The sequence below is a fragment of the Falco punctatus genome (genome assembly GCF_963210335.1).
Source record: "Falco punctatus genome assembly, chromosome: 6".
In the NCBI taxonomy this organism is placed as follows: domain Eukaryota; kingdom Metazoa; phylum Chordata; class Aves; order Falconiformes; family Falconidae; genus Falco; species Falco punctatus.
In genome coordinates, this window is record NC_137585.1 from 25,554,593 (window position 1) to 25,567,391 (window position 12,799).

At 41.9% G+C, this 12,799-nt stretch overlaps 1 protein-coding gene across 2 annotated transcripts in view; it reads right to left on the reverse strand.

The window, feature by feature from the left end:
* TMTC1 (transmembrane O-mannosyltransferase targeting cadherins 1) overlaps nt 1-12,799 on the reverse strand; it is a 167,461-nt gene that overhangs the window by 127,548 nt on the left and 27,114 nt on the right. For both annotated transcript variants that reach the window (XM_080393553.1, XM_080393552.1), the window contains exons 2-5: nt 7,323-7,500; nt 5,555-5,628; nt 4,207-4,383; nt 2,003-2,209 (exon numbers count right to left, since the gene is read on the reverse strand). In XM_080393553.1, coding sequence (XP_080249679.1) covers nt 2,003-2,209; nt 4,207-4,383; nt 5,555-5,628; nt 7,323-7,500 — 636 coding nt within the window. The remainder of the gene's footprint in view (nt 1-2,002; nt 2,210-4,206; nt 4,384-5,554; nt 5,629-7,322; nt 7,501-12,799) is intronic.

Below are 12,799 nucleotides of genomic sequence, written 5' to 3' on the forward strand. Positions count from 1 at the left end.
TACTGCTAATAGGCAAGATTCACTTACCTCCTCCATTACATTTTCCTGCATTTTTCAGTTAGCTCTAGTAGAAAGATACATAATGAGTTATTATTAAATAGAAACTTAATTGCTCACATTTCAAGTACTTAAAAGTACAGGTTAACCAGTGCACAACCATTTTATTTTAATGAAGACCTTACAGCTAGCAACCTAGTGCACTAGGTAAGGTACCTAAAGCTACTTTACTATGTCCAATCTGCCCTCCAACTCCAGAGTTTTTGAAATACGTAAAAATCCTTTCCCCTCCCTTTTGCCATGGAAGAGACCTACAGGAGGCAGAGAAACATTGATTACAGAGGAGAAATTGTGTAATTAATTTTGTATATTTGCAGCAACTTCAATTTTTTCCCTCCTATGTTTTTTCATCTGTAGCAAGAATTCACTTTTTTTTTTTAAAAGATGGATTGTATTTTAATAGAGCAATTGCCTTGAGTGCTTTCTAATTCATATTGTGTAATATGCCAATAGCACTAAAGACTTGTACTCTTTTGTACAGAAAGTATTTCAACTATTTTAATCTGTCCTGTGAGAGGATTCAGCAAATGGAAGAAAGAAGACTGCAGTCATATGACTAGGTAGTAGTCCACAGTTCCCCATGCAACGTGGACATCATTTTGAGTCAGTGAGCTGCAATACATTTAATCTTCCAGAGAAGATCTCTTGAAATTACAAATGCTGTAGCAGCACTTTTTTTTTTTTTATAATGACTAGCAACCGTTGACATTAGACAAGTAGGCACTGTCTAAGTGCCGAGCCTCCACGAGGCTCTCATTCCATGCAACAAGAAGTTATCCAGCCTTATCCTGTCTTCAGAGAAAACAAGAATTCAGTCAAGGGAAAAACTAGCAAAGAAGGTTGCTCTAAAACAATGTTTCTTCCAACACAGCGTCCATTTACAACACTTGAAGAGGCAGCTACTGAAAATCAAATGCCAGCTGGGAGCATGGGTGAGTTCTCTCTGAAGCCATCCCATATGCACAGTCTCTCCAATAAAAATTCTGCAGCCTCTCCTGAAGAGGCTGGAAGACCAGAGGCTTTCCTCTTGGTGTAAGAAAGTGACATTCCCAAAAGCAGGGGCAGAGGGAAGGCGTCTGGAAAAAGTGCAAAGCAAAGGAGAGGGAAAAGGAGCAGTAGGAAGAAAGAAACAAGAAGATGGAGCAAGGCAGGAGACATTTTTGATATTGATACTCTCCACCATAGCATCCTGTCAGGGAAAATGGAAACAAATACAAGTATCAAAGAGAACAAAATGAGAGAAACATGGAGAAAGCAAAGGCCAGGAATAGCAGCTGCATCAGTGCTGTGCTCAAGTTACTCCTCCCCACCAGATCCTCAGCTTTAGGGGCAAAACGTTAAATGAGGCTTTTGGACAGCCTATTCTATCCTGGTACATCAGAAGCGGCCAGGGTCACTTTCCAACTGTGCTGCTCATTTGGGGATACAGGGGAAGAAATAAATTCAAACAGACAAATTTAGAAGCTGTTCCCAATGGCCAGAAGCACGTTGTGCCAGAGCAGCTAGAACATAGCCACTCTGCAAAGCCTTGACTTCCTTACCATTTCTGTGTCACAGTTTCCCACATGGAGAGGCAACGTAAGCAAATCCAAACTTGTTAAAAACAAAACCAAAAACCCAATCATCCCCAAGTCAGACACATCAGACAAAACACCTGCAAGGCAGAAGCTCTTGAGTGGGTTGAACCATTTAAACTACAGGTAGAAGAAACAGATTCTCTGGTCTGAGAAGTTACAGATCTCATGTAACACCTATACATGATCAGTTCCACTTTCTTCCCTTAACCATCCTTCCACCTTCTCCTCTCTTCCCTCTCCAGTAGCAAAAGAAAAATTACAGCACGTTTCAGGACAAAAACAGCTAAACCAAAGTGAATTACTTGATATTTTAAGGTAGGATCAGCTGCAAACTAAACCACAACAGAGCAGCAGGTAGCCAGCAGTACCTCCGAATGGCCCACATGGCTTTGCTGGGCACAGAAAGACCACCGCTCCGCTGCTCCTCGGGTGATGCCGGGTGGCAGGAGCTCCAGGTGCCCCGGTGAGCAAAGCGATGCTTCCCATTCTCCCGGCTGGCTGGAGGGACCTGCAGCGAGGCAGAGGGAGAAGCCACAGGCTGCCGGGCAGGTCTCTGGTGGATCCCTCCGTTTCTCCTGATAACACATGCAAAGAAAAGGGGGTAAAAAAAAAAAAAAAAGTGGGGAAGGGGAAAGAAGTAAACATGAAAAATAAAAATCCTTAAATCCTTTTATCAAAATGTTGAACATTATGAGAACAGCACAACATGGTATCTGACTGCAACAGATTACATGTTATTTATTCCAAAATACAAGGTCTTTGCATGCTGGGAGGACAGGATTTATTAGCTCCTAACTAGATCCAGAGGAAGAAACCCAACAGCAAAAGAAGATGAGCACTCCCATATTAAGCTGTTCTCTGGATCTCTGGTAAGGTGGAAAGCACTGTGAGGAAGAATACGGTGCCATTCCTAATTTTTTTCTGCAGAAAATGGGTTTTCTGCCTCTTTTTAAACAGAAAACAAATCTCTACAGGTTGGAGGAAGGAGTGCATGAGTTTCGGCAGCATGTAGAAGTCTGCTGGTTTTCTGCTGCTCCCTAAAAAAGTCAGATACAGTCATAAAATCCCACCACAGATGGAAAAGTACACAATACATGCAACGAGAGCAAATATGAAAATGCAGCACATCTGGACTAGAGAGCTTCATTCCTGCAAGCTAAATAACTGCCACATCTGGGCAACTGGATGCTACTGAAGCAAAGAAATAACCCGGAGAGACCACTGGAATGTGAACCTATGGGAAAGTACAGATCTACAGGAGACTGAGGGGAGGGGGAGGCACAGATTTTTCCTGATTAATTAACATTACTATTACCTTTAGCCAGGCAGCTCCTGGAACACACCTGGCAGACTGTAAATGCAATTGTTATCAAGGATGCCAGCTGTCAGTCCCTAGAAAACCCCTTGCTGGCTACTTGCTCACCAGTTACATCGCTATGAATTACTTATCCAGTCAAAATAGGAGAAATCCTCTGCCGATCCATCATACCTGCCCTCTGATTGCTATAGCTGCTGGAAGAGCCAGAGGGAAGGCAGGTGGGCCTGAAACATGGTCCATCCCCTGTTGAGACCTAGAGGAGGGGCTGAAATGGGAGGGAAGCCAGGAAGCTCCTGAGAGAGGACAGCCCCTCTTCTCCTCCCTGCATTTGCTGCTTTCACAGTGCGCCAGCTCTAGCGCTCCCCAAACCCCTCTGGGACCTGATTTAATTGACTCCTGCAGAAACACAAATTCAGTGTCCTTTTTTATAACCCAGATACACTCGCTCACGCAGGGGCATGACAGCCTCCAGCGCCCGTGGGGCAGCACCAGTGGGAACACGAGCAGCAACAGCAGGAGCGAGACCTCCCACTCTCAGTGGCAGTAAGCCCTTACATTCACTCATCAACAGCTCTGCACCAGGTATGGTTTGGGAGAGAAATGCATAAGAAACAGCTTCTATCAAACAAAAGACTTCTGACTTTTAATGGAGATACAGAATAGCATAACTATTTGTGACACCGAGTGAGGGATACAAAGTATTTGATTTTTCTGCAGTGACTGCTGAGAGCTGCTCATTATTCCAATAATTCCAGAACTAGCTGGGTATTTTCCCTCTTCGTCCATTCTGTACAGACAGAAAGGATCAGACCTGATTTTACTGTTAAACGTTGTATGATATTTCTACGACCATGACATTGTGACTGATAATCAAGCAGATGTTGCAAGTGGAATGGAAGGAGTTAAACCAGAGAAATTTTAAGATATTGATACTTCAGTCAGAACTCCAACAGAAAAAATAAATGTTAGTCTTGCCAGAGTGAATTGAGCATTTTAGAGATCAGTTCTTCACAACTGGTTTATCTACCCAGCAAAAGTTAACAGGCAGCAATAGAGTAACAACAAAAACACCAACCAAAAAAACAACAAAAAAAATAGAGAATGAAACCTTGGTGCCCTCCAAATTTGTCAAATGTATGCCATCTAATTCAGCAGGGCAAGTCCATCTCCCACAGTGCTGTGTATAATAATACATATTTTGCACATACAGGTGGCAACTCTTTGAAAACATATCAAGCACAGTAAGTTACTTACAGTTTGAGCCCATTGCAGGAGAGCGAAAAAAAGTCGTAAACCAAGCACACACCAAACACAGTGACTCCAGTTTCTTTCACCAGCATTGCACATGTCCCAAGGAATAAACTAAGCAGCAAAAAGAATGGGGAGGCAGTGGGAGGGAAATGTTCCCCAACATAAAGCTGATCCACACTCCTGAAAAACAGATATGACAAATATTTTAACTCCTCTGTGATTTTCATGTTTACTACATTCTCACAAGTACTGAGATACTTTTCCTTTATTTCTTAAGATGCTGGTAATAAGTGACATGAACAATCTACACTGTTTGCTGATTAATGACAAAGGCTTACACAGAACAGGAAGGCAAAACACAAATGTTGAGAGGTACACCAAGAATTTGAGCACAGGAGGGAAAAAAGACAAGCAGAAAAATAAAGTGGACTTGAAATAGTCAGAAGACAACAAAGTACAAAGACAGAAAGGGCAGAAAAACACCTCCTTTCTGTCATCTAGAACACACATGCTTACTTCTCCTTACGTGACAAAATGCACTGTGCAAGTAAAAATTCCTCCATCCCACCCACACTCCCCTGAGTCAAAGATGTGTCCTAATCATTAATAGACTGGGCAGCAAGGCTGTAGGAGAGGGAGGAAGGTAAGAAAAAAGCAAAAATCAAGTTAGCCAATTCCTGCAGGGTCACTACCAGCTTTATACCTTTGAAACCTTCTGAAAACAGCATTGTGGGTTTGTAGCAAACAGCCCAAGAGATATATAAGCCATTTTTCCATGTGGCCATGACAACGCGGTCCTATTCCTAAATTCCTAAAGACGGGGAAACCCCATCTGAGTAAAGCTATTTCTTTATTTATACTTGTTCAGTCCAGTTTTAGGACACAGACCAGCAAACAGTGCCAAGTTTTCATCTGAAAAGGATGACTAATGGTCTAGACACAATCCTTAACTCTCCTAGACCAGGTATTTCAGAGTCCCACAGTCCCAGCACATATTGCAAAGGCAGACATGTGTTGGTCTGTCCTCACTACATACAGGTAGTTTGCCTTCAGCTGAAAAACTTTCTTCGTAATTTTTAGCTCTACAAGCCCTCCTCTAGTGTACGGTCAGCTGTAATGTCAACGGAAGAGGGAACTTTAAATGTTGTCTTCTCTTTTTATGTTTATTTCTTCTCATAAGCATCACTTATGGCACCCTGGCTGAAGGCAGGGGCCAGGGCCCTTCCACGCAGCAGTGCTGGGGGAAGTACCTCTGCCAGCCACCACCAAAAAATGACAGGTTTCCCTTTTGTCTCCTCCCCAGACAAGAGCATGTCATGATATTATCATAACCGATAACAAGGTTCCATACCTATTATAGGAGAGAAAAGCCAACAGAAAGAGTAGACAGGCTAGGACGTCCGCTCTGCCTACTATACCTGTTACCTGAAAGGAAGAGACAGGCAGGTGTAAAAGCACATATATAAAAAGGCGTGTGCATTCAGTGATTGCTCCAACAATCCACACCAACTGCTACTATTCCAAGCTTTTTATTTTTCCGTGTTATCCTCCCTCAATCTAGCGAAATGTTACTTGTGTAGGATACGCTCAGTTTTGTCTGCTGCATTTCTCACTTAGCAAAATGAATAAGCCAACAGTTAAGTAATTCTTTACTTTCTTATTAAAATATTAATAAAGTTGCATAGAGAAATGCAAATTTTAGGTATCTGTTTTCATTTTGCATAATAAGCCTCACACGAGAAATGCGTCCAACTCCCAGAACCGAGATTTGTTAAAGAAAAAGACTAATGAAAGAGCAACTCTTTGGAGAAGACTTCTTATATAGGAATGAGTTAATAATTAATATTTGAATGAACTTTATCACCAAAAAGTGGTAAGTGGTATGTAATTCACTCTCTTTCAGAAAAATCTGAATTTATAAGGGTTTTCTGCATATTAATTAACCAAGTCTTTTAATAAGAAAGAGAATACTGAAGAAGAATGTGTAAACAGTCTTTTTACAAACTATTTGAATATTCCATTTCATAAAAACCTAAAAATGGCCCATAAAGCAGATAAAAGGCCCTTTGAAATTTCACCTCTTTTGAGATTACATAATGAAGCTGTATTCAGTGCTCCGGCATTTATTTTAACCTTTTTAAATTGTGACCCAGACAAAAATAAATTCAAAGAGCGCCTCTTCTAAAACCTCCCTTATAATATAAAGCTGTATTATCAAAAGGAGCCTAGCTGATTAGTTCAGACGAGACAGCACAGGGAGCAACTGTAAAGCTCATGGCTTTTTGTTATTAAGGTAATCTCTCCTCAAAAGTTCTCAGCCACAGCAGCCGTTTCCCTCACTCATTTACAAAGGCTCATAAGGAAAGTGTGTGATGTTAATGGTATCTCAGCTAACGAGTGCGCTTCTTTTTTTAAGTACGGATAGCCAGACATTGCATCTCCATCTCAAAGACAGCAAGACTCATTTTATCTACAGAAGTACCCCCCCATGCTACAGACTGCAGTTTTAGCATGACTACATCTTTAAATGTTTCCTTATAACTAACAGAAAGACATCCACCATGAGCTGTTGCTCCGTAAACTTAGCATGACATTTATTAAACTAACGAGTTTTTTCTGAAGATGATATCCCTAGCTTTTAATTGAAATCAATATAAAATCAATCCATGGGTCATATCACCTCTATCTGAGCCATCTCCTCCAGAATACACACTCATGCTCCCTTCACTTTTTCTCCCTTAAATTGATGACTATAGAAGATGACTGAAGGCATGCAACAATGTCCCAGCAGGAGAGCACAGCCTCACCGAGGTCTCTGGCTTCAGAAGACTCGACATTTTCACCAGCTGAATGACTGCCCGTTTATTCCCAGCATCGCTGATTAGGGCCATCAATTAGACTTTAGTACCAGAGCAGAAACATGGCATGTATGTTTCTTAATGACTCCTGCAAATTATTTTAAATATAGCATATTCTCACCTTTGCTGCTCCACAGCAAAAATCACAACTACCATATTCTGTATGATTCAGAGGTTTCTTTACAAAAAATTAAAAATTAAATTATGCATTTATTTTTAGCTTTTGTGTCACCGGGTTGTTTTTTTGTGTCACATACTTACAGCCTCAGTGTGAATGGGATGCACAGCAAAGAACAGCGCCGTGACAAAAGCAAGCCGACAGTCCTTGAACACAGCTTTGTCACAAGTGTACATCAGCACAAGAGTCACTAGACAGTGTAAAATTACATTCACTGCATGGAAATAGAAGGGGTTCATACCAGCCAGCAATATGTTTAACCTGTAAGGAAAGAAAACGGAACCATTACTAGACTGGAGAGGTCTTGTAATAGCAGGACATCTTTCAAAGACTCTAAATTATGCTTTTTGCCTGATTTGCAGTCTTCTAATGTAAGTGCTATTAAACTAATTAGTGAAAAATCACTCTGAACTTCTGTTCTATGTGATGATTAAAGACAACCACTTCCCCAATTTTTAAAATATGTGGTTGCATCTGGCAACCTTTTTGACATCGAGATGGGAGAGGCTTGTGCCCTCCCAGTACAGTTTACTGCAATGAGTCAGTGTCTGTGCTTCCTTAGCAACAAATAACACCGGCCAATATCAGAAGTTTGGCACTTGTCCCGTGTCCCTGTTTTTCTGTGGTTGTCTCAGCCACGTGGCAGCTTCACAATACAGGTAGTTATTTTCTCCTACAGAATAGATGCTTTTGCTTGGGAATAGCCAAGACAAGGACTCAGTAAGGCGCTGGAGCATCTGCTTGGTGTTACAGGTACATTTATTCTGATTTAACTTTCAAAGCACTTCCAGATACTGAAGGTTAAGCATTTATTTAAATGCTTTACTGACGTCAGGTCTACAGTAAGAAGCTGGTTTAATAGTTAGCATTTTTATAAGGACATTGATGGTAAAGATAAGTTAGCTAACATCGCCCTAGACTCAATGAGACAATTAGGGCTCGTTACTTGTCTCATTCATAAAAAAAAAAAACAAAAAACAAAACAAGTTGTTCTGACATTAGTTTGACAGCACGTATTAACACATTTTTCTGGTCACTGTTTTTTACAGCCAGCTTGCTCAACAGCTGTTCACAGGCTTTGCCTTACATGCAGTTGAAGATAATTCTCTTTAGAATTAACTGCATCTGTACATCTGGACAAATATATACATATATATACACACACGGTGTCTCTGTCTAGGGAAGACTCCATATATGAAGAAGGAATTTGGAAGCACTAATGTTAAAAGATATTTTAAAAAAATTAAAAATGACAAGACACCCAGTGAAAAGAAGGCTCAATCTAAATATTTTGCATGTAGCTGTAAACCTGCTAAAGGGTCAGTAACCCTTCCTGTTGTTACTAACAGACTTCAGGTCTCCCATGACATATATGGTGCAAAAGCCACTGAGTTGTTGCTGCTATGCAAACACCTTAGGGGTTTTTGTAAGACAGAGGAGGCGTGGTGTGTCTGTGACAGGCAAACATATGCTTTTTATACATACTCTCTACATTGCTTACTCATCAGCAACAGAGTGCCATCTATCCTAGGCTGCATTTTCCAGGCAAATCTAACTCTACCAGACCAGGAGTCTGTCTTGTGCACTCCTGCTCTGCTCCTACGGGAGTGTTTGTGGAGGCAATAGCTGAAACCCAGAGAGTTTGCAAAAAGTAAAATTTTAGCATGACTTGACTTTCCCCTTTGCAGTATGGGTTGATGCAGCTACATTTTGACAAGACACCAGGCTGCGAGATTCAAGAATACACAAAGAGGGCTTTTTCTTCCCACCCACCCACCCAATTTCACCTCCAAGCCACTTCAGGGCAGCAACATACTTTACTTTCTCTCATTCCTACCAGGACAGAATGACAAACTACAGCAAATGTCAGTAACAGACATCCAGACAGAGTTTCAGCTGTAAATATGCTGCAGCAGTGGGAACCCCCAAGCCTAAATCGTGTTTCCAGCGCACTGCAGGGGACAAGGGGCAGCACAGGGCCATCCTGCCCCGAAAGAGCCGAAGTTCCCGCTCAGAGGCAGCTGCAGATGTGTGCAAAGGCAGGGACCACCTGCAGCACCCATTTCTTTATATGAATGAACCATTTCTGGCTGTAAATCAGCTGGATGGAGCACAGTCATCACCACTGCTCCCCCTCAAATGCCAAAGTGTGCTCTGGGCAACCTGATTTCTGGAGAAAGCAGATGCAGGCAGGTGAGAACAAGTGCTCAGGTTATCAGGTGATATGAACCCATGCACCAAAATGTGAGAGATTATAATTTATTTATTTGGCCAATTTGTGATGATCGATCACTAAAAAAAATGACATCTGTCAATACTCTTGAAAAATCTCTGATTAGTCTCCATGGATCATGTCTGATCGCTTCCCATCCTGCAAAACAGGTCTGCTGGCACGACAGGCAGAACCTCGTAGGGGAGGGATCTTCCTGCCCTCATCAGGGCACCTATCCCAAAAGCAGGGCATGCTCTTCACACCCCTTCTTGGGGCAAACATCAAGTCAACAAGGTTTGCAAGCTGCAAGTTACGCGATACAAGTTACTGAATACAGCTATGTAAAAGCATCAGCCTCACAGCTTCATTATTCCCCTGCATGTTCTTTAAATTAAAAAAAAAATAAAATAAAAAGTAGAACAGAACACAAACATAACACCACCATGATAAGCCTTCATTAAACAGCAATATGTGACTACAAGCATGCTTCATTGCGTGTTTTAAGTACCATCTTAGGTGGTCCGTGAACACTGAACACGAATCTGTGCAGGTGCTAAATTCACAGCAGTGCTTTTTTGCTGCTAAAGCTCTTTGTCATAAGAAATTAGGCCACATGGCAATGAAGGAAACATTCTTTTGTCCTGAAACAATCCCAGCAGAATGATTTTGAAACGTTAACAGTTGTTGAATTTATTGTACGTCAAACGGGTGAGCAAATCTGGGACTCCAAATAGTCCTCATCCAAGTCACAAGAACTTTGCAAAGCTCCCCAGCACACTCACGCATCCATGGGGAAAAAAGGCAGCCTACTATGGAAAGCCAAATCTGTTCCACTGTGGAGCAACTATGGAGTAACTTCTGGGCAAGGGAGCAGGAAGGGGTGGGTAAATTAAAAATTACTTCTCCCTTCTTTAATACAGTTACAGAGGTTCAGTATTGTCTTTGTTTACTGGCAGCAGCATTACCATGGGAGCTGTGCAGTAAATATACATGGTATATGGCTCAACAAACAAAGCAAGTAAAAGATAAGGAATCTGAAAATTAAGAAGTGGTGTTTCTCCACCATAATGTTCATGAACAGAAGCTCTCACAGGCAACAACTGTACTCTGGGGCGGGATGGTGGTGTCATCTTTGTATCTCCATATCTAAACTGGCCCACAAATGGAGAAAGTATTTCATTTTTTAAGTTGCAAGCCCCAAAGACACCTATAGTAGCATCATTGCTAATTTGCAGCACTGGAAGACCTTAGGTGCTTCTGCATGAAGATCTTTACGTCTGTCTGAGCTAAAGCACAAATTGTAAGATGTGTGTTATGGCCTTGGTAGAGCACACAGCTAAGAGAGCAGATGCTTTGGCCTGGCCAGACTTTTCAAACTGATTACTCATCAAACCAGAGGGGTGCTTGCAAATAATATTCTACAGATTTGGGACTGAATAAAGCAAGCGCCCATGCTCTTAGGAATGGAACCACTTGAAAGAGGAGGCACCACCATCTCAGACAAGGAGGTTTTTCCGCATCTGCCTGCAAAACACTCTGAAAAGAAGAGTTTTGCATTGCTTCAACATCTCCCTGGAGGCAAAGAGTGTGCTAAGCTGTTCAAATCAAAGGCCCTCAAAAGGTCCAGGGGAAAAGGAGGGTAAAAGCGCATATACCAAGGAGCAGCCTCTCAATACTAGGTGACATTGACAGGTATCTCCTAACAGAGCTCCTAACTGACCAGCATCATCCAAGCTACCACCAAAACAAAAACTCATTACAGAAATCTCAGCATCGATCATGTGCCGCGTCAGGGCCGAGAAGGCTGCACTGACACATGTATTCAAGCAAAGACGCTGGTCTGTGTCCAAGCGCTGCAGCGTGTGTGGTTCAGCAGGTCACACCCCAGGCACAGCACCGCCAAAACCACTTGCCCAAGCAGGAGGTATACCAAAATAAGAGGTATATGCCTAACACAGAAATCCCTTTATTTTGTTAAGGCTAAAATGGATGTTTTCCAGGAACAGCAGTGTAGTTTGCCTTGCCACCTACAGCAGCTTTTCCATTCCTCCGCCATCCACTCTAGGAAAAGGAATTACATAGCTCCACTCTCAGAAAGTGACTCTCACAGGCACCAGCTGTTGAAGGTCCACTGAATAGAGCTTGTAAAAAAGCTCTCCAGAAGAAAGCAAATCACTCTCGCTCTTAAAAGAATAAGCAACATCTATCAGCACTCCCAGTTAACCACTCGCCCTCCCTCTTGGCACAGCCACCTGGTTTGAAGAATGACGTTTGTAGAGCAGGGACTGTGCACCATGCTACCCTCAAGCCACAGGCACTTACTTGTCCTCTAGTTAAGTCATCAGGCAGGGACACATCTCCTTGGGTAAGCAATTCCCCCAACAGAGGGCCTGGAAACTGAGTGGGATTCGGTGACCTCATCCTTGTGGACCCAGAACCAGAGGGGTCTATGCCGCAGGAGTATGGGCTTGCCGACAAATCCCATGCATATCCAGTTACGGTATATAACAACCAGCGCCCCCGGGCTCTAATATAGAGCTTTTTATCCACTCGTACACATGAAGACTCATTCAACTTTTTTAAGGCCTCTTATGATTTAATAATATTGTAAACCATAATTGGAGATTTTCTCTTTTTATAGACTTTGTTATTATCCCTGGGCAGCTCTTGTTTAGTTTAATCTGTTTTATTATTTTCAAAAGACTAACAAAAACCACAACACGTTATGAAATAGAAATGCACAGGATAATAATGGCAATTTGTTATAGCGAGTAACACTTAATGGAAAGTCTCAGAGCATCCCACACCTCATAAAACCCCCACTGTTTTTATAGAGGAAGGCTCACATGCAGATTTATATAAATTAATCTAACATACAAGGATGGATTAAGTTTCCTGTGATCTTTCCTTCCTTTTGGAATTGCGTGATATATATGGCAAACTTTATGCAAACTAATGCCCAATTCTAGTGCACAGTGGAATCCCCTAATAAACTCCACAGATGCACATACTGCGTGCCAGGAAAATAAGCATTTGCACTCCAGAAATGGTGCAGCTGCATCAGTGGCAATAATGGTTAAAGTTCTGTGTGGAAACAGCGCAAAGATTAATGAAAAACCTGTAGCAGTAAAAAGAAAATAAGCCCCCTCTGCAGCAGTGTTCATGCAATGGCCAGCACAAGCAGGATGGAGCTTCCACCACAGTGCAACAGCACTTTGTGCTGATTTGTGTTGATAATCTTTTCATAGTACAGTACAATGCCTCAGAATTAAATGGACAATAAGGCTTAAATGGTTTGTTACTTGATTTGCTATAACAGGGATGGGTGAGAAGAGAGGCCATATCAAT